The sequence below is a fragment of the Antennarius striatus genome, chromosome 6 (assembly GCF_040054535.1).
Source record: "Antennarius striatus isolate MH-2024 chromosome 6, ASM4005453v1, whole genome shotgun sequence".
Taxonomy (NCBI): Eukaryota; Metazoa; Chordata; class Actinopteri; order Lophiiformes; family Antennariidae; genus Antennarius; species Antennarius striatus.
Window position 1 is genome coordinate 12,427,259 of NC_090781.1, and position 22,113 is coordinate 12,449,371.

Sequence of the window (22,113 nt, forward strand, 5' to 3'; positions counted from 1 at the left end):
TTGAGTATGTTAAAAACACAATCATCTCAGGGTAAAACACATCCAGGTAAACACACCGGCAGGCATTATTTAATCAAACTTCATTCATCATTAGCATTCACCTCATCCTGTGGTAACTACCGTTATTCCAACCTAACAGCAGTAAAAAAAAAACTGTACATTCTGACCCAACACACCCAAATCCAGAAACATCGTGTGAGGAATGGCCCTGGGGCGCTGCTATGCTCCTTTAATCTTCTGCTTAGCTTCTTGACAAAGACATATATTCAAGTCTCTGCAACACTCATCAGTTACAGCTGCTGCTGCAATCGACCACGTTGCGGCTGAAGCATCAATATCCTGAAGTATCAGAGTGGTACTTCACTACTTTGTCTATTCTGGATCTTGTAAACCTTCTTTTGTATAAATGAGCTCTGACGGTCCGAGATGTAGGGGAAACACTTCAACACAAGGATCATCTTGGGCAGCATTGATATCCCTCATTTCCTTCCTTTAAAACACATTGATATCCCTCATTTCCTTCCTTTGGCCACACAGTCACTAGAAAATAAATACTAAGACAGTGACATATTCATGCCAGCCACAGATAATGAAGGCAGATGAAGGTCCTGAGTAGAAGCGTTCAAGCAGAGACGAGTTGCCCACAGTAGAGAAGGAAGTCAGGACAGCATGACGTAGTTCTGAGCAATTTCCAGAATGTAGAGGTTGGAGATCCCTGACTGGTCCGAGGTCTGGCGCGTCTCCAAGATAACCAATCTGCAGTGACAGGGTGAGGGCGATAAAACATCTGACACTTAGTAAAAATATTAATGGGAGCTAATTTCATAGAGTACACCATAACGGTGTAATATGGTAGCAATGACTGGATGAAACCACTTTACTTAGACTCACTGTTCCATCAGGTTGAATTGGAAAATAGGGAATTCCTTCAACACTGTTTGTTGAAACCAAACCTTCCCGATGGCGTTGGCTTCTAGCTAACTACAAATGTTAACACTGATCATTATCACGTTTGTTTGTCACTGCTGATAATCAGCATTTAACATGTGACAGCCTTGCTGACAGAACATTTTCCAAATTGTTTGTAATAAACAGAAGCTGTGCTGGTTGGTTGGTTGGAAGTAGCAACAAAAGCCCTCATGTCTACACGCAAAGAAAGGAGTGTCACCTGCACTGAAACCAGATATTAACGCCACAGGACTTACTTGTCTGACTGCACCAGTCTGTAGATCTTCCTGGGGTCAGTGATTTCCTCCAGGACCTCGGTGAAGCCATGTCTCCTCCTCTGCCAGCCGTGACGCCACACTGTTAGTAGCGTGTCCTCAACATACGCTGGAGAGCCAGAAGGACGCCGTCAGTACGGGGGGGTGGGGGGTGATGGTTAACAGTACCACTGGTCTGTGTGTTCTCACCTATAGACTGAACATCATGAGGCAAGGTGGTTTCAAGTGTTGGAGTCTTGTTGCTCTTCAACTCGCCCCCGAGTCCAACTATATGCACAGACTCTGCGGAAAAGACAGGGTTTGTGTTGTTTTTTTGATATTTAGCATTAGAATATTCAATCAGGATTCCCCTAATAAATTCAGTCAAACAAAGACACCATAATACATATAAGGTAATGTGAATAACAACAGGGTTGGTAATATCTCCATTAAAGCCCCATCAAACATCACAAGGAGGGGTAAGTCTGAACTCACACACATTTCCTGTCAGTTGGACAAAGAATAAAAGATGAAGATGATCTGTGTTTATGTCCCAACGCTGCAACATTTTGATGCAGAGAACTCTTGAAAATATGCCACTAGAGATATATATTCTTAATTTAAACGCAGAACGCAACCTTAGTAGCATAGCAGAGTAAAATGGCATTGAACATTCCTTACAAACTACAAATACGTTGAACATGTCATAAGCAACGAGTCAACATTTAGTTTTCCAACATTTATTCTGGTGATTTCTTAGTTGATTGAACTTTATGATATTTGTGACACAGTGTGTAAAACATAACATCAAAGAGGTATCAATGTTGTTATGTGCATCCGTCTAGGTTTGACAGCAATAGCAGTTGTTAAATGAAACCTGTGACTTACTTTCTACAAGAATGAGCAGCGAGCTGCTGTCCAGCTGGTTCACTTGAACTACTTCTGGGCAAGGTTTCTCTGTAAGAACAAATGCACACAGAAAGAGACAAATAACACCAAAACAGTCAAATATAAAATGTAGAAAATTGACTGCATTGTAGATGATGGTGTTGTGGTGTTTTCTATTATTAAGACTTTATATTTTAGTCATAATCATGCAGATCAAACTCACCCAGGCCAGAGTTGGTGAACCAGGACGTGTTGGAGTTGAGGTTGATGTATTCTACTGAGACGGGCAGGTTTGGGCTGGAACCTCGAGAGACACCAATGCACACCAGGGGGTACTCCTGCTGGGGCACCACCACCATCTCAAACACATGCAGAGGGTTGGGCAGTGGGAAGTCAAAATGCTGCAAAGGGTGAAGGAGAGGCAGCATAACTTTGTGTGTTCTTAAACTCTCGCAGAGCAGAAAATGAAGTAGGTAGGTTAAGAGGTTTGTTCAAGGACATTTAAACCTGCAACCTTTACATCACTGTGCAGTGTGAGGAAAAAACGATGAGTCTAAGAACCACTTCATGGTTTAATAGGGGCTCATAAATTTAATAGTGGCCATAAAATACTTTATGTCCTTGTCAAGTCATTTTATAAGCTGTTGACTGGGTTAATAGTCTTGAATGGTGCAAACTGAAAGTCTGCTGTGTCATACTGTATATTATCTCAGCTTGCATATATTTTCTCAGGGTCATTGTAGAGAATTTTCTGTTTAACATTCATGGATTTTCCTTCATCACACTATACAGTTCCTTTTTTCTCACTCTTTTAATACCTTCATTGTGAAACATCCATAAACTTTAAAGGATGAGTAAAAGCTGGGCTTTTGCGACAATACCCCATGAAATTACATAATAGTACCTGTTTATTTGTAATCTCACTTTTAAAATAAGTAAAATCCTGTGTTGCACTGACTGCCACAGTAGCAAATATATCAAATAAATAAATCTTGAGAAGCTATCCAACTTTCTTGACACAGGATGAAAAAAATCCTGCTTCCTGTGCATGAGACACATACATTCTGTTCTCCCTTTTTCATATTCGATTTGTCAAATGAAACCTTGATAACATGCATACAAAAATCACTGATTCACCCAAAAGACAGTTAACGTTTGCCCCTTTAGGACTGAAATAGCACAAAGTCTTGTTCGATCCAGTGTTTTCTATACATGCCTTAATGAGCATAAACCTGTGCAGTGGTTCGTACCACTGCAGCAGCATCACACTGGACTCCAGCCCACAGCACAGGAACACACAGTCGCGCTGCAGGTTTCCTGCTGCCGGAGAGAACACAAAGATGAAATGTAAACCTTTCACCTACTGAAGTTACAGCAACACACCCAGACGCTGACTCCAGCAGCAGAGAGAATTAATGCATTTTAAAACTAGTTATGGCAAAATAATCATACGCAATTTATTTGTTGTCTCACCGGCTGAGCAGGACTTGCAGCCTTTAGTATTTGGTATTTTACATGTCACAGCATTTTTCCTGAAGACAGTATACATATTTTTATTTTTATTTGTCATGAACTGATGTGGGACAACATTTTCAAACTAATCATGAGAAATGAACAGAAAATAAAATACAATGAGAGTCTGGAGTTACTTTGGTAAAAGTCTGTGGGTCGGTAAGGCCACCATCCTCTGGTCCTTCCGAGCCTGTTCGTACAACTCCTTCAGCGAATGAGAATGAAGCTGTGACGATTTACCTGTAAACACCAAATCATTATATCATTATCATTATTATATCATTATCATTATTATATCATTATTATTATTATTATTCATTAATCCATTCATCTTCTTCCGCTTTGTCCGCCATAGCGGATTCAGGGGAGCTGGAGCCTGTCCCAGCTGGCGTCTGGCGTGAGGCGGGGAAAACTCCAGGTGCAACGCCAGTGCACCGCAGAGCCACACAGAGACAGACAAACACTAACTAAATCACTAACTCTAGAAATGGTTGTTTGATTATCATAGAACAAAAGTTTGGCAAACAGTATGTTGAGTGGAATGAGGAGTTATAGAACTGAGTTTACCTGATACAGACATGAGGACATTATTGATGGTGTAGACCCATGAACACTTTCCAGGATACAACTGAAAGAGAAACAAGAGGCTGTTTGTTCACTGTCAGCTGTTTTTTCCAGTTTTTTTTTCCAGTCCTCAATATTTGGTTCAAGCTTTGCAACAAAAGTAATCTCAGTAAAATTTCATCACAACCCAGTTGCTATTTTCAAGCCAAAGACAGTGTTTATTAGAGGAAGTCCTACCAGCTCCATGGTGGCCTCGGTGCTGTTGAGGTTCAGGATGTAGATTCCTTCCTCTGTTCCCAGTATCAGAATCTGGTCTGTGTGAGAAACAACACACAAGATGATCAGGGAAACTGGACAGAGCAGTAAGTCCAGCGGCCACTTGATTCAGTTTGACAACCTTTGGAAGCTGGGTGTTCCCAGATTGTAGTGCTCTTTATTTTAAGAGGACAGCCATGGAAGATCTTTTTAAAGTACACCTGGAGACAGAACACAGGTAATTTAATTATTCACTATAGTCCATAATAAGGATAATTTTATTAATCCCTGAGGGGAAATTTGTTGTGCACCCAACAGAACATGAAGCAACATAAAACAGACAACACTAATAAATAAAACGATCAGAGATCAACAATGAAACAGACAAAAAAACAGTCAATAAAAACAGCTGTAAGATAAAAATAATGTAGTAACAGTGGCAGATAAGAAGGACAAGCCTTTGTTTATCACACGGTGGGGAAACCATTTTTACAGTCAACACAGCCACAGCTTTTTCTTCCCACACACACACAAGGCCTATGCACATGCAATGGAGAGAAGAGTGGAGTCAGGAAATTAAGAAATGAAGGACGGCTATATGGGAGCATGAACTGGCCACTGAGCTACTGCCTCTATAAAAAGACAAACCCGCCTGAACAGGGACTTGAACCCTGGACCCTCAGATTAAAAGTCTGATGCTCTACCGACTGAGCTATCCAGGCTCTGAGAGGCTCACCTCACAGCTTACATCAAACTATGCCGGTTTCACACCAGGCTCTATCCTCTCTTGCACACGTGTCAAACTGAAGGCCCGGGGTCCAAATGTGGCCCGTCACATCATTTTATGTGGCCTGCGAGAGCACAAAAAGTCAGAGTGTCTAAAAATAAATAGGTCAAAAGTGTGCTTTGACCAAAACTACATTTCCCAAAATGCAGTAATTAAGCTCATTTATCGGTGACAAAAACGTTTTGAACAAAGTTAATATCCTAACTTGCGTTTGATGCTATTTTTCTTTATTCAATGGATAGTTTGATCCTTGATTGATGGAGTTCTGTGGGTTTCATAACCTGACAAATTCAAAAGATTTTTAACAGAAACAAACAAATATTTTTTTTTCTGTAACTTGAATAAGTAATAAATTTAAATTATTTAACATTAAATAACTCAGAGGAGTATTTATATTTATATTACATTCCATTGTTACATTTAGTTACATTTATAAGATACATAACACAGTTTGCATGAGGACAGGGGTGATAAAAATAATAAAGTATAATATGCATTTAAGCAACAAAAATAATTACACTGAGTTGTTTTAAAGGACAAATGGCAGCTGGTATGATGCCAACTCTTTCTTTGAATAAGTCTTCTGATATAATTGATTATCACTCTTCATTTTTCCTTAAAAACCAGCTATAATTTGAGATTTTCTGCTTTATTCTGTTTAATTATTAATAATTCCATCTCAAACTGTACTTGTATGTCAGCTATGCAAATAGCGTCATGAAATTATGGACTTATATTTTGGGCTCTGTTTATGCATTACTTATTTGCATTTTCACCGGTGCTTGTGGATGTTTGGATTTAAATATTATTTTCTGATTTTAATTTCTTATTTTATTTCTTTTATACTTTGAAGCAATAACATGAAATGACTGCACCATAATTGCCCCTGCCAAGGCTTTCTGACAGTTTTCCACTGATCTCAGATAAACTTAGCTAGCCTCTTAGATAAACTTAGATTCTTCCCATCAGTAACATTTAACACACACAAGAATTATCAAGCATCAGCCCAAATCTGAGACACTCAGTGGAGGTGATGCTGTGGGAGCGGGACTCACAGGGGGTTTCTTCATGATGGGGCTGACGCACTCAGCAGGTTCCTGAGAACAAAAATGAACCTCACACGTGTGTCACATGAACATGAACATGTGGAAAGTGAAACAGGAAATGTAGAGACATGTGGCTCCTGCTCCTCCATTCCAGCTGAAGATTAACTTACTAATCATTTCCCTCCTGAACCAAATCACATATCTTCTTCTTTGTTATTTCAACACTATTCAGTGACTGGGGATTATTGTTCATATAGGATCTGTACAGGCATTCTTCTTTTTTGTCTTCAGGTTTACCTTTGATGGGTGCTGCCTTCTGCGCACGCCCTTAGGGGGGAGCTCAGGAGGAGGGTGCTTCAACAGGCCATCATTCAGTGGGACTGCAGACGATGCAGGGTCTGGATTGCACACATAGAAACACATAATGACACACTCGTCACTGGGAAATCGATGTGTGTGTTCATATTCACATTTACTGTTACTAGGTGAACACTGGTATTTCATTCCGTCAGTTCCTGATCATGAAGCTGCTCACCTGAGTGCCGGGAAAACTGTGATGGTTTCGGATTTCGGACGTCCGGCCCGCTGGAGGTCCTGATGAGAGGGGAGGGGGCATACAAAGAGCAGGGATTCTTCGTCTGATCGTTCTCCCCTGTTAAGCTTTCATCTGAGCTGGTCTGCACTTTGGGCTGCACACAGAGAAACAAATAGATGTACTGAGTGCCTTTTGCATTCAGCCCCCCTCTTACGCTCTCATCCTAAATATTTAAAATCACACGTAAAAGGTTTGATGTATTTGCAGCCTCATTAGCTTATATAGTAAATATCACTACAGCTATCAGACTGTACCAGCATTATTTTGACTTCCAGTGCTATTATCAACAGTTCTGCGTAACTTTTTTCAACTCAGTAAACTACTGATAAATAATAAATAAGACATGACACAAAGGAATGATCACGCAAAGGGAGAGATCGTCAGTAATACCGAACATCTTACATCATATACAACTGGAAATAAATGTTTTTTTATGTAAACCAGATGGAAACACTGTTTGAACAATACTTTAAAATAATGTGAATTGTGAGTTTCCCTGTTTGGGATCACTAAAGTACATCTATGTCTTATGAAACTATATGGTATGTGAAGATCGTGATTTGTACCCCATCAACATTCACCTTTGGGGGAAGAGGAGGAGGGTCACCATCATTTGTGAGGATGACACTGTATGTACCATAAGGGTTAGTGGTCTGCAACGTAGGGCTGAGGCGGAAAAAAGGCAGAGACAACATGTTAGTTCAAACTGCTGAAATGACTCCAGAACATAAAGTTTAAATATAAAGAGACAAACTGAGAAACAGACAAAGGCAAACACATCTATGAGGTGGTTCCTATTCTGGAAATAAGAACATATCCAAATTGAAATAAAAAAAAGAGAATACATTTTTGTTTTCTTACATATCCACGTCATCATAGTCATCGTCTGACTCCAGGTCATGATCTCTGACAGAGGAAGAGAAAAGAGAGGTTAGATATTTTATCAGTCGTTTAATGGTGAAGGTGATTTGTGACCCAGTTACCTCACAGGACTCTTGCTATTCTGGGTTTGTGTCAGTGGAGCCTTTAACTGTCAGGAAAATACACGACATCCAATATTTAGATGTTTAAATATAAGAGAAGAGCAAATACAAATACACTTCTGCAACCACATTGTGCTGTGATTTTTTTACCACAGCATATGCAATGTAAGTATGGACAAATGAAAGCACATACAGTAGGAATGCATGAATACTGAATATACAGTACTAACTGCATACAGTACCGTTGCATTTGGTGATTGTTTCCTCAGAGGCCTTTGAGTGCAGACCTGTTCCACTGGCAAGAAAAATATTTCATTCACATGAACGCCAAAGTCGTTTTCTAAAGAACTTTATAAAGTACAGCTTGAACAACATTAACCCTGTTTCCCTGTTGTAATCATTGTCCAATAAATGCAGTAATGGGGATGAAACAAATATAACAAGGGGATTGAACATTCACCGTTGGATAAGTAATATGCCCCATAAGAATGAAGAGCAAAGAACAGGAGTATATGGATTTACATACAATAATCTTTTAGAAGAATGTTTCAAAAACAAAAACAAGGCAGTCAGAAAATACAAAATCCCACGACACCCCTGAATTCAACATTTTACCCTGACCTACACATTTTTTGTGCCTTTGACTTCCTAAAAATGTTGCTTTTTGTTTTGTGATTATATCTCATCAGGTTTTAGAGATGTGTACCTGGAAAGGTATTAAAGTGAAAATTTGACCTTAACTTAATTTTTCAAGGTCAAGATTGTGATCTAATTTTCATCCCCTTGCCTCCCTGAATATAACGCCTTTTGTTCCTTCTTTATGTCTTATCCTGAGATATGTGCAAAAAAAGTACAAAAGTTGAAATTTGACCTTGACCTACTTTTTTCAAGGTCAAGGTCATCCCCTTTGCTGCCTGAGTAATGTACTTTTTCTTTCATCTTTCTATCTCTTGTGAAGATATTTGGTGGACGGAGGTTCGGACGAAAACACAAACACTGACAATTACAATACATCAGCGCTTCGCGGGATGTAACAAGAAGGTAAAATGTAAAAAAATGTTTTAAAAAATGTTGAAAAAGTTTTTAATTAGACTTCTTCATTCTACATGTTATGAAAACACATATGGATTAGAAACAGTTAGAGCAGCAAAAAGTTGTGACTTTTCTTACAGCTCAAATCGGAGCTTGTCCTCTCTGCTCGTTTGTGTTTGCTGACAGATTGGATCCTCTTTAGAGAAACTGGCTCCAACACCTTGAGTCAATTAGAAAACACAGAGAAATTAATTTCATCAGCCGAGTCTCATTTGTGTAGCTGATAGCTGAGTTGGATAAAAATGGTTGATTTCAACTACAATGTGGGATTAAATCAACCTGAAGTTTCACTCACATTAAATGTTTTGGATTGAAAAAAAACCCACAGTAAATCTGTGTTAAATGACATTTTATTAGATTTAAGGATGATACTGCATAACGTTCTAGTTAAGGCGAAAATGATGAATGATGATCAAACCTCCATCTCGTCGTCCTCGGTCACCAGGTTGGCCTTCAGTTTGTCAGGGTTTTGACACTTCTCAAGCAGATCCAGGGTCAGTTCCTGGTTCAGGCCTGGTTGTATCAGAAACATGTGCTGCAGGCAGTGAAGAAAAGGATAGATGGAGACATAATTAATGGTCCAATCCAATAAAATATCTTACAGGAGGCTGAGACTGAGGAAAGACCAGACGGAGAGTTACTTTTAAATTTAAGACTGATCTGTGGTCTGTGAAAAAACCCCACAGAGGAAGAGTATCACACATGTTGAAGATCACACCTGTGGTTATACACATGTTTCTGAAAGCACATTTTGTTTGATAAATGTAAATGATTTGTGCACCAAATTAATTATACTCACAAAGAAATGGTTTTGAGATGTTTGAAAAGAAAATAAATATTTGTGGAGTTTATATTTTTGCAACTGTGCCTTTTTATTTGATATAACGTGCAATATTTCTGATGGCGGATTTTGAAATAATCAGAATTGTAGATTACTTTTTTGTTCCATTGGATTATAGTGTATTGGACATTTAAAAGGGTTTCTTTTGAATAAGTGAGCAGTACTGACTGAGAGCATCTTGAAGGCACTGGGTCTCTTCTTCGGGTTCCTCACCAACATGGATTTTACAAAGTTATAAAACATGGACGACCTGCAGAGAGGAGACATTTTGGTAGAGTTTTATCACATGGAAATAGAACATGTGATCTAAGGCTGCTTATCCGCCTCTTGGGACACAGGTCCTGAGACCTCCCTAAAGTGGAGCTATTTTCTCCCATGAACAAATAAATATATACAAAAATGTATAAATGTGTTGTTTTATTTACCATTTGGACTTTTCTTTCAGTTTAGGGGGCTGGTAGCCGCTCTTTGACATGAGAAACAGGACCCTGCAGGAAATAACACAGTTGACCATATAGTAGTAGTGTGGTTCAAGCCTCAGTTTGTGGGTTGAACATGATTTCAATGTATTTTATATTTCAGTTCCTGCAGACATGAGTTAAATATTATGGCACATAAAGGATTTCGTTGAGATGGTCATAATGCAAATATATGATACAGGTTTGTCTTTGTCAGCATGGCTCCATGACATCTGTGTCAAAAACAGGTTGTGACATGTCTGCTTCATTTTCACATTTGAACTAACATTCCCATGATGTAAACACTGTGTACCACAGGTGTGCCTCGGCTTACGTCGTTACTTGGTTCCAAGAGACACAACGTAAATCAAAAAACAACGTATGCTTCCAGGATAAACGGAAAACAACAATTCCCAGTTCTGTACTGTACATTATATATGAATGCATTTCCAATAATATATAGTTAATATGGCTCTATTTTAAGCTTACAAACAAATTTTATTTTTTATTTTTGTACAGTAAAAAATAAAAATTTGAAAATACAATTCGGCAAAGTTTACCATACATCGTCGACACTTCATTCACGAATGATTGAGAAAATAATAACTTTTTTAAGGTTCAATCAACAACAGGAATTATTATTAATTACAAGAAAATGACACAAATTAGTTTTTTTTGTGTGTGTGTAAAACCGATGTATAATCGGGAACGATGTAACTCGAATGACCATAGCCGAGGTATGCCTGTATTGCAACACTATAAATAATGGTATCATCTTAAAGTACTGTAATCACATATTATATCTCCCACACTGCATTGCAGCTTCAAGTCAGTTACTGTATGGGATCATTACACCAGAATATTGTTCTGATTTCACTGCAAATTTCCTCATAAAGACTGGAGACATTTTTGATTACCTGACTCAATCGTTGTAAACTAATTTTGACTCTTTTGTGTGTGAACCATCTGCAGAATTGTATTCATGCACAGGTTTGTGTGTTAAATTGTGTGTTTACCGCAGTGGGTGAACATCGAACATCGGTGGCTGCAGCTCGGCGAGCTCTATGGCAGTAATGCCCACAGACCAGATGTCACACAGTTCATTGTAGCCCCCCTTTATCTCCACAGCCGCCACCTCTGGGGCCATCCTAAGGAGAGAGGACACAGCAACACGGGATTTAATCATAACACATGTGTGTATAACCACTAGACCCACAGTATATCTGCTCTAAAGGGAAATAATCTCATCTCTCTTGTTGAGTCACAACAACTGAAAACAAGTCAAAGAAACTCATCATGAATTCAAACAAATGTATTAAAATACTCTGGGTTAATGATCTGAGTTAGCTTTTGCCTTAAACTCTCTTTAATATTACTGTAGTTGTATAACATCTGTTCCATTATGTTGAAACACACCTTTATTGTAATAAGCACAACAATGAGAATGTAGCAGTCACTGGTGCTGCTATTCTCATCAGATAAAACAACTCAAACACACTTACATACAGTTACTTTTATTAGTTTGGGTCTAAAATGTCCTCTACATTACTTAGGTGCATCTATTTTGTCCATAAACGTTCAAAATGTTCACTGATAAAATGATTGCGGGAGAACACTGAAAGCTGCAGAGTGATGTGTGGATTAACAACTTTACCAATATGGTGTCCCGATGAAGGACATCCGCCGGGCCAGAGTGGCTGTGATCTGAGCCGAGACCCCAAAGTCAGCTACAAGAACAAGAAGTGAAATCAGACACACCCGTTCTACTTCATGAGCATTTAATGTTATATCACTTCTGCAGAGTGACTTCAGTGCCTCTTTACTGATCAACTTTTTGTTTTCTCTGATATATTTCTATTCATTACTTTTACTGCAGTCAGATATTAAGCATTGCTTTAAGACAGAATAAATCTCAACCAGTAGGAAACGTATCCGAGGCTCCAGTCACACATGAACATGATGTCTACCTACCCAGCTTGACCTGGCCCTGGTCATTGAGGAGGATGTTAGCACCCTTGAGAAAAAAGGGATGAGACCAACATCAGCACAATTTAAAGACTTTTATATCTTTAGTGACTCACGTAATGTCTGAGATTCGGATTTCTTTAGATTTTGTTTATTATAAATAACTCTTCTGTGACAGCAGGTAACAACTGAACAGTTTATTGTTACTCTATTACACAACTTTATTCTCGCTTTCAGCACAATGTTTGCTTATTCCTGCTAAAATAATCCAGTGGTGTATTTTAAAATGAGCAAACAGCAGATTCAGGTGGCAGTGGGTAGTGCTGTTGCCTCACAACACGGCGGGCCCGGGTTCAAGTCCCGCTCTGTGCGGAGTTCATATGCTCTCCCCGTGTCTGCGTGGGTTCTCTCCGGGTTCTCCGGCTTCCTCCCACCTCCAAAAGCATGCGCTACAGGTTGATTGGCCGTTCCAAATTGCCCGTAGGAATGAGTGTGTGTGTGCATGGTTGTGTGTCTTTGTGTGTGGCTCCGCACTGCGCTGGCGTCGTGCCCGGAGTGTCCCCCGCCTCACTCCCTATGCCGCCGAGATAGGCTACCCCGTGACCCGCTGCGGCGGATATAGCGTCGGTAATCTGAAGATGACTGACTGATGACTGACAAACAGCAGATTCAAGTAAACAGAATGTGGAATTAACATCACACATATTCACCTTGATGTCGCGGTGAATTTTCCTCTGTGAATGCAGATAGTCCAGACCCTGGACACACACACACACACACACACACACACACACACACACACACACACACACACACACACACACACACACACACACACACACACACACACACACACACACACACACACACACACATGCATGCAGTGCAGTTTAATATTTCTTGTGCTAAACCAACTTCAGAGGAAAGATTTTCTTACTTTCTGTCTGTCTTTCTTAATTTTGTGTGACTCTACCTGCAGCATCTCTCTGCAGACATAAGCGATCTGTAGCTCAGACAGAGGACCAGTCACTGTGGAACGTAAGGTACTGCTGTTAAATCAGTGCACCAATGCTTCATATTTACAGCCTCCACAGTACATGACTGGAAAAAAGCAATTTAATCAGAAAGTTTGATTTGGAGGAGGATTTGAGAATGGAGACCTGTAAGAAGGCGTAACATTTTATGCCCAATGTTGTAGCCACCAATACATCCTTTATTCATACACAAAGCCGTTAAGAGAAATATTGTAGAATATTTGCCAATTTAAGAGCAAAACAAAAAACAGTCAATTGTTTATTTGGTTTTAATGACTAATACTAACACGTGCAAAATTTAAAATTGTCATAGCAGTGCACACTAACTCACCATGGTAAATGTCTTGGAGGGAGCCGCCTCCACAGAACTCCATACAGATCCAGAGTTTATTTGATCTGCCGACAGAATTAAGAATTCCTGAGTCGGCACATGTATGACAGAAAAACGAGAGAAGAAACTGACGAAGACGACGTACCGAATGTAGCTGCCATAGTATTTCACTATGTTGGGATGCCTGCAGCTCTTTACTATGACGATTTCCTGCTGGATGATAGAAAAATCATCCTCTGTGGAAACAAACATAGAAGCATGACACATCATCAAAACATGGCGCATGGGTGTATGTTACACATGACATGCTAACAATTTAATCGTTTGGATATTGGAATGTCATTAGTTATGAGATTCGTAACTAATGACACCTGGTTTATAAATCCATGTAAGTGATAAATCACTTACATAGATTTATAAAAGTAATGGGGACAGTGCCTTGCTCAAGGGCGCCTTGGCAGTGCTCACTTCGGAGTGTTAGCTGACATCTCCCACTACGAAAATGACTGGGTGGGAGCGGGAATCGAACTGCCAACCTCGGGTCATTGGACAACTCGGTCTACCCCTGCCTCAGTTTAGGGTTAAGAATTAGGGTTAGGGTCAGGGTTACGGTTAAGTCACCAGAGTGGTCACAGGCTGGAAACATCCTGATTTCATGAAGAAGCAGATGAGAGTCTGAATACCAGGTCTGTCTTTCAAAGTCAATCAATAACAGATATTTTCTAGTGCAAATATGTGAAGACTAAATTACAGTAAAATATAGCATGCAGAGTTTTATGGTAAAGTTTTCACATGTGCATGTTGTTATTTCCTGATAGAAATTAAAATTAATGATATAAAGTGAAGATAAGATTCTCACCTGGCTCCATCTTTATGATCTTAATGGCTGCCAGGTCTCCACTCTGTTTATCACGTGCCTGAAGGCAGAAACACACACATATATGTCATTTTTTAGACTTTTAATTGTGGTGTGTTTTCTCCTCTTGCAGTAATTTCTTCATTTGCATGTTTTTTGTCCAGATCAGTCGATTGCAAACACACACACACACACACACACACACACACACACACACACACACACACACACACACACACACACACACACACACACACACACACACACACACACACACACACACACAGAGTTTTACCACATGAATTTATATACGCACAAGATGACTTCTACAAGTGTAGTCTCACTTCTCTTCACCAATTCTCTTGATAAAAAGAGTAACCACAGGTTCCTTTGCACGTAAAACATATCTGGTGCTTTGAGCAACAGCAGAGAAACACTGAGCTGAAAACAGTTATTTAGAGACAGATGGTTCTGAAAAGACAGCAACACAACAACAGGACAGGATGGAAGTTCTTGGTTTAAATTGATCATACCTCAAAAGGAATCAGGGTTATATCTTATCCAAGTCACATTAAAACTACTCTCAACCAGAGCCTGGGGTATTTTAACATAATACTGAGTAGATAAATGAAGTTACATAAAGTTATAATAAATTTTATTCTAAGGTTAAGAAGAAGAGCATCTACCAATATGAGATATGAAAAGGTCAACATTCATCACTTGAAAATTTAAGGAAAAAACACAACTTGATTGAAAAAACAATTACAAATAACAGTCAAGGTCTAAAAAGAAAAAAGACAGCATTTGGCTTCACAAATTTACCAACATGAGTTCAGACATGACTGAACAATCTGTCTACTCACATCACTTTGAAAGAATGACCCATTCTAGCAGGAGTGTAATAGAAAACAGTCATCAGTGTATGTGGCTGGCAAAAGTTGGACATTTAACACAAAAGCGATGGAAACTGCCTGACTTCCGAGACAGATTTTTGAATGACACAGCAATATTTGATGGCAAAGCATTACATATGATAAGAAATCTTGATAGGGCTGAAAGCATTCAATCAGCATCCACTGCTCAGTAACAGGGTAAGGGAGTATACTGCATTTACAGCTAATATTAAATATGAAAGGAAAACATCAGGAATGTTGCATCATAGCAATAAACTTAATTTCATTTTTGTTAGAAAAGGCCTCATATCTGTCTCTGAATTTGAGTTTGACATTAAAATGGAACAGTGGAAAGTCAGGGGTTGAGGTCACAGAGGAGGGATTTGGACACCTGACACTACGAATGATGCTTTTATTTTCAGCAGCTGATTTCCTTTTTCAACTGTAATCAAAACCACAACTCTGCTCTAAAAAACAAAAATAGTCCCAATGAACCAGGTCAAAGTAAATAAATTAAAAAAGCATTATAACAATGACCCAAATCTCCCAACATCCACGATTGATCACATACAGCTGCAATCATTTATACACTTTGTTTCTATTATTCATACTAGGAACATTTTCTTGGGTTTAACTCTATAGTAATTAAGCCTAAAGGAATAGTCTATGGCCAAGTGCCATGACACTAAAGCTGATCTGGTCGGTGGTGGACAGATTTTAAGTGGAGTGAAATGACGTAAACCTGATTATTATTTTTCTATGTATTTTTTTTAGAAAACCAAGAGATAATTGGGAACAACTTAACTTGAAACTGCCTGTACCTGTATATTATTGTATTGTGTGATATTTTTATGTCCTGTTATTGTTTCTGCCAAGGGAATAGTACTTTTTATTTAGTGTAGTAATTGTAGTGTAGTAATGGTATTTAAAAGGCCATTATAGATTGAAATTTAATAAATAGCAACTTACAAACAATTAATTTTACAAAGAACATCTCAGACCCAATTATGTTCCTATGTTGAGGACTACCTGTATATATACAGAAAACATGTTGTGCTCAATGCTTCATGAGTAATGTGTTTCTGGAAATGTTTTGTCATATTTATCGCAAGAAGACATATTGCTTCATCTTAAACAGTAAAATATTTCTAAAAAATAAAATATTTGTAGCTGAAACTGAGACACAGGCTTTCACAACAGATAAATGTCTCCTGAGAGCAGAACTTGAATAGTCTCAGAATGTGTGCACCCTCATGTGAAGTGTAGAGATGGAAAACATAAATATGTAATGGCTGATGGTAAAGGAACAATTTTATCAACAGTGATAAAGGAAATTATGTGTGTCTTTGAGTTTCAGCTTACGTGACATCAGAGAGTTCACTGGAAGGAAATACGGCTGACAAGCAATCAGACGAACCCATGTGATGAATGTAACAGCTGAATCTGCAGGCCCTCCACATCACTTCCATCTTTAAATGTGAGGAGAGGTCTGTTCTTTCCTTCACAAAGCATATGATAATAGCTAACATTCACTTTAAGAGAAACAGGCACTATGATCAGTGAAGACGCGTCTTTAGTGTAGCGTCTTCTTTAAGATGTTGTATGGTTTTAGATCTTAAAAGTACTAAAACATTCTCTCTCTCTCTCGCTCTCTCCCTTTCTCTCTCTTTCTCTCTCTGTCTCACAAACACACACACACACACACACACACACACACACACACACACACACACACACACACACACACACATACACACAGAGCTCCTACTTTAGCGAAACCTGCACACATCAAGTGTGGCCGAGGCAGCACCTTCTGCACACTTGTTTGTTTCACTCTTCCTTTTGCGTCTGAGGTTGCACACGTCAGGTACAACCCTCAGCTTATGTCAGGCCACAGGTTTGAAAACAGTTGCACCAGATTGAACGTCAACTTTGAATGCAGTTACACATCAAATAGAGTCCCCCCCCCCCTGCAAGATCAGGAAGATCCTGACGTGATCAGAGGCAGCACAAAGAACATTCTCACATATTTTTATTCTCTAAAACTACATGAGGAAAACATGAATCAACAAGTTCTAAAAAACTCTTTTGCTTCAGGTCAAAGTTCCGAAATATAATTTAAAATTTGTAGTCAAGCCTGCTGACACGATTCATAGATACATACGGTATATATCATATAAAACATGGAAGGTTAACTACAACTGAGCACATTTTATTATCAGTACAGACCATGTTGAAGTTTTTTTTAGGTATCTTCTATTCTACCAGGTTCTTCCTTCACTGTGCAGTTGACATGTAAGGATATTTTTTTTAGTGAAGGTGTTAGGGCGAGTCACTTTCTCAAAGACGCCGAGTTTGCAATGATAAAATGACCTTTAGCACACTCCTGGTGTATATGTGGGGATCCAACAATGATGTGAAACAGTCTGGTGCAGTGACGGTTGAGATAATACAAAACACAAAAACCCCTTAAATGACTTACAGAGGGTTCATGTTTGTCTACAGCCTTTAATTATGTAATATAATACCCAATGAATGGCCAATAACGGATACACATAGTAGTTGGTGACAGTTTTCTGACACTACAGTGGTGCTCAGTGAAGCATAAAATCACACGACCACAGGATAAACAACTACATCTATCAAAGGGCCACAACCTTTCTACGCAGATAGTGTTGGAATAAATATACTAATTAATTAATTAATTAATTAATCTTATTATTTCATATTTTCTTGTTGTCACAACATCTACTTACTTTAAATTTATTAGATTGAACAGATATGATAGTTTTACAGTTTACAGTTAAGGTACTAAACTATAAAATGCTTGCAGAGCTCTACCGAGGAAAAAGCTGGTGCTCAGTTCAATCCTGTTCTTCAAATGTCGATGACTGAAACAAAAACCTTTTTGGGATCTCTGGAAGGAGATGAAAGTAATATTTTGAGATTAACTATAACAAAATACCTACAAAACTGATCACTGGGTGTTTATAAGAAGATATTGATCATGGTGAATACCCATCTGTTTTCTATAATCATTTATCCTTTTGCTTAGCTCAAAACAGTGCGGAGGCATTAGCATATCTATATAGCCACTATCGCACTAGAAGGAATCCCTTTTTCTGTGACCCCCAATATGTTCAGACTAGATGATGTGTGTCTACAGCGTACGTCAGTGTTCTGTACTTTATAGTACAAGGCGTGACGTGCATAGCTACAGCCGGCCATCTTCCTTGTATTATCTTTAAATGTTGGACTTCCTGATTCTATTGCATTGTTAAAAAACCCCGGGATCGGTGACGCACCTGAACATATTACTGTGCTGCTACGTCACAGGCCTAAAACGAAAATGCTGTCTGCATGGAGTTCAATAAACAATACCTTGCAGTGCAGCTATTTGTGGTTGTACATGTACTCTCTAATGTGTTGCTGTCCAACAGGTAGAACCAGGTTCTTTCAGTCTAGGGTGAAGAGAATAACGTGTGCGATGCCCAACCTGACAGAAATCCTGCTAGGGTGCATGCTGCTGTGATGATTCATGTTTTCCAGAATTAAACTCCAACTTATGCGTTAATGTCCTGGTGTCAAACTAAATATGGCTTTCACAAAGACAGCTACACAAGTACATACACACACATGTGCGCGCACACACACACACACATACACACACATATTTATGCAAATCTGAATCTCTGAAACAGAAAAGAGTCTCCTGACCTACTTAGAGGAAGCACACTTTCTGTACAGTTGAAGTGTTTTGTATCAGTTACCTCCAAAATTTGCTGTTTTTGTTGCAGACAGGTTTGAGTGCAGTAAAGCTGATCAATAGGCCACGACAAAACAGCTGGACTCACAGCTATGCAGCCATTCTACTTTGTTGATTTGTTTGTGTCACTGAAAAAGTCATTTTAGCTCAAATCAGACTCACAAATAATGTTTTGCCTTTGCACAATAAATATCAGATTGAGTTATTTGGTTGAGCCAACAGAATAGATTGATCAAATGAGAGCTGGGTGAGATGTGGTGAGACACAGCTATGCTGGACTCAACGAAGAAAGAAGAAATAAAAAGCGATTTATTGACTTGAATTCCTGAATTGTAATACCTGTATAAGAATGTCAGGGCTGCTGATGCGTGGATCAGAGTTGTTTTTTTTTCAATCTGTTCAAGTAAATTTATATTGTTAATCTGAGATCATAAACATTTGCATTCTTGTAACAGCAAATTGTTCACAGTCGGTGAAACAGCTGATGCAGCATCTCCCCATAAAGAGAGATGTTTACTCACCAACAAGTCATTTATCTACCGGTAATTACTGTTCTGCATCTATAATAGATTGCACACACAATCAAGGCACAACAATAGAAAATGTTTTGAAAGCAGCTGTCCTCCTGAGCTCCAGCAGAGCTTTCTGAAAATGGTTTCATCGTTTCCTCCTGAAGGAATACACTGTCCACGTTTTAACCACAGGTATGACTTCTGTTTGCCGTGTGTCTCATGATTTTTGCTGTGGTGTCATTGCTATCTTCATGGAAACATGTCAGCAACCAGTGCAGGTGTAGAGTACAGGTGTAATCTACCGGTAAATCAACAGGATGATCCGGTTGGTGGTTCTGGTGGGTAGGGGGTTAGACGCCTCTAGAGAATCAGATTATAGGTACACATGTCTTTTTCTACTAGCATGAATATTATTTTTTGTGGATGGTTTAATAAAGATGCCATGCTGTTCATGCAGTAGGTATTTCTGAATATGTGAGTGACTGGCATTATTGGGTAGTTTTCACAGTGACCTTTGTTGTGTGTGTTTACCCCGCCCCTGCTGCTGTGGGCAGTTGTCAGGGTGATTCTTGTGGCCTGAGGATTGACTCATTGACCTTCTGCTAAGGTGATGACCCTCTTACCCCCTTTTTGAGTTACTGTACAATTTAAAATTAAAGAAACGTACTGAAGCTGAGCAGCTTCTCAGAGAATCTATCAAAAATGTATGTATGCAAGTTCATATAATAATGATAACCTGACTGGGAGGCAGACATCCAAATAATGAATGATGCTGCCTATAAAAGTCGAGATAGTTTATAAAATAAATCTTTAAATTATTTTAGCCCAGGTTTCATGCTTTTATAATATCTATGAAACCATTACAGAAGAGCATCTGAGATTCATGAAAAAACATTATTCACTGTTCCTTCTGTTGTATAAGTAAAACATGGCATTATCACCACAAAGTGTAACCAGTTAAACTAAATGAGGAAGCTGATACCTTCATGATGAGCTTTATTACATCAAAGTTCCTCTAACTTTGTGATTGACTGATAAAGCTGGGGGGTTGGGGGTATGATCATGTTCTAAAGGGAACAATAAAGGACTACATAACCGCTGTAATTAATAACAGACCCCCAATCAGGGTCAATGGTCGGATAAGATGATCGGCTGTAGCAAAATCATTTTGCAGGAAACCGTTTCAGTAAAAGAGTCTGCCTTTCTTTTGGAAGACTGTTCTCAAGCCTCTATCAGCAGAATACTTTCAATTCTAGTCAGACCACTTCCTCCTGCAGACTTGCGCTGAAATGGTGACTGCTATCAACCAGCTAAAATCAATCACATACATGTTTCCTACCAAAGTCTCATCATCTTTCTTCACTGCAGAGGAACTGAATGTGTAGCATAGTTAGCTGTTAGTCACTAGTGAAAAGAATAACAGCTGATCAACCTGTAAAACAGGCTGAAATAGCACCCAGAGCACCAAGTCGTCACTTTAAAGAGTTTCCAGATTAAGATTCAGATTCAATCATGGAATAAACGTTTCTTCTCTCAAACTGTTTCAAGAAATGTTTCTCTTTTAAATACTAGTCAAACATTTCTAAAAAAATAAAATAAACATCTGTAGAGTGAATGTCTGCGGTGCAGGAGAGGGGTTTTGAGCCAGCGGCTGAAGGTTCTGACCTTGTAAACCTCTCCATAGGTTCCTCCTCCGACCCTCACCAGGAGTTCAAAGTCATCCTGAGGGTTCCTGGTGGAGATGTCCAAACCTGTCCTGTGCTGGAAATCCATTCTGATCCTAATATGATTAATGAATTAATCCGTCTCTGGTCTGGTCACACACCCATTTTCTCTCTCACACACATTCACACACACTTTGTATCATTTACATTTATAACATGGATGAACTGAGATGAAGAGAGCGTACTCCGTCTGTCTTTGTCTGGCTGATATGAGCAGTTCAACTGCTCTTGTTTTCTCTCTCTCTCTTTCGCACACACACACACACACACACACACACACGCGCACACACACACACACGCGCACACACCTTCCTGTTTCTATTTCTCATCCTTCTGTCAGTCTTCCCTACCTCTGCCACTCCTTCCTCCTCCCTCCCTCTCTCACAACCTTCTTGAGTATTCTTTCAGAACATTTGTATAATACAAGTCTGTTTCCTGTTGTGAGTGTGCTTGTTTTAATTTTGCATTATTTTTTTTTGCCTCCTATTAAGATACAAACAGAAAAACAGATTGAAACCCTTGCCTAGTCAGTGAGGGATGAAGACAATAAGATTCTGACAGTCTGAAGATAAAGAACTATGACCTAGCTGGATATGAGTGACTCATTAAGAAGTTAAGAAGGCGTTAAAAGAGCAAACAGAAAGACCAACTGTTGTGGCATCACAGCCCAATTTCATCTTCATCCTTTGACCTTATCTTTCTTGTTCCCTCTGTCTGCCTGCCTACGGTCACATTTTGATCACAGGGTTCACAAACTCCTACATGTGACTGATGCTGAATACAAAACACCAAACCAAAAAAAACAGTTA

At 39.1% G+C, this 22,113-nt stretch overlaps 1 protein-coding gene and 1 non-coding gene across 4 annotated transcripts; both read right to left on the reverse strand.

Annotated features, from left to right (window-relative positions):
- Positions 1-43: 43 nt before the first annotated feature.
- On the reverse strand, positions 44-21,513 carry LOC137597250 (mitogen-activated protein kinase kinase kinase kinase 5-like). Of its 3 annotated transcripts, none has more exons than XM_068318303.1 (31): positions 21,246-21,513; positions 14,413-14,470; positions 13,699-13,789; positions 13,554-13,618; positions 13,162-13,217; positions 12,899-12,946; positions 12,195-12,237; positions 11,878-11,950; positions 11,240-11,371; positions 10,191-10,253; positions 9,934-10,015; positions 9,343-9,459; positions 9,003-9,084; positions 8,075-8,127; positions 7,833-7,879; positions 7,711-7,755; positions 7,431-7,515; positions 6,790-6,943; positions 6,552-6,652; positions 6,264-6,305; positions 4,564-4,642; positions 4,404-4,480; positions 4,170-4,230; positions 3,740-3,842; positions 3,564-3,622; positions 3,307-3,407; positions 2,314-2,491; positions 2,091-2,159; positions 1,413-1,505; positions 1,206-1,332; positions 44-756 (listed from the first exon to the last, which is right to left on the reverse strand). In XM_068318303.1, the coding sequence occupies exons 1-31, from the start codon at positions 21,351-21,353 to the stop codon at positions 660-662; spliced, it is 2,589 nt and encodes an 862-aa protein (XP_068174404.1). In that variant the 5' UTR covers positions 21,354-21,513; the 3' UTR covers positions 44-659. The 3 variants fall into 3 exon arrangements, with proteins under 3 accessions (XP_068174404.1, XP_068174403.1, XP_068174405.1); XM_068318302.1 differs by having other exon boundaries at positions 3,307-3,410; XM_068318304.1 differs by lacking the exon at positions 6,264-6,305 and having other exon boundaries at positions 3,307-3,410.
- On the reverse strand, positions 5,071-5,143 carry trnak-uuu (transfer RNA lysine (anticodon UUU)). Its single transcript has one exon. It is a non-coding gene; the product is annotated as a tRNA-Lys (tRNA).
- Positions 21,514-22,113: the final 600 nt, after the last annotated feature.

Coding starts and splice junctions, on each gene's coding strand:
- LOC137597250 (XM_068318302.1), bottom strand. CDS start 21,353: ATGGATTTCCAGCACAGGACAGGTTTGGACATCTCCACCAGGAACCCT. Junction 7,756..7,832: donor AATAGCAAGAGTCCTGTGAG/GTAACTGGGTCA, acceptor TTCCTCTGTCAG/AGATCATGACCTGGAGTCAG. Junction 3,843..4,169: donor TGTCCTCATGTCTGTATCAG/GTAAACTCAGTT, acceptor TGGTGTTTACAG/GTAAATCGTCACAGCTTCAT.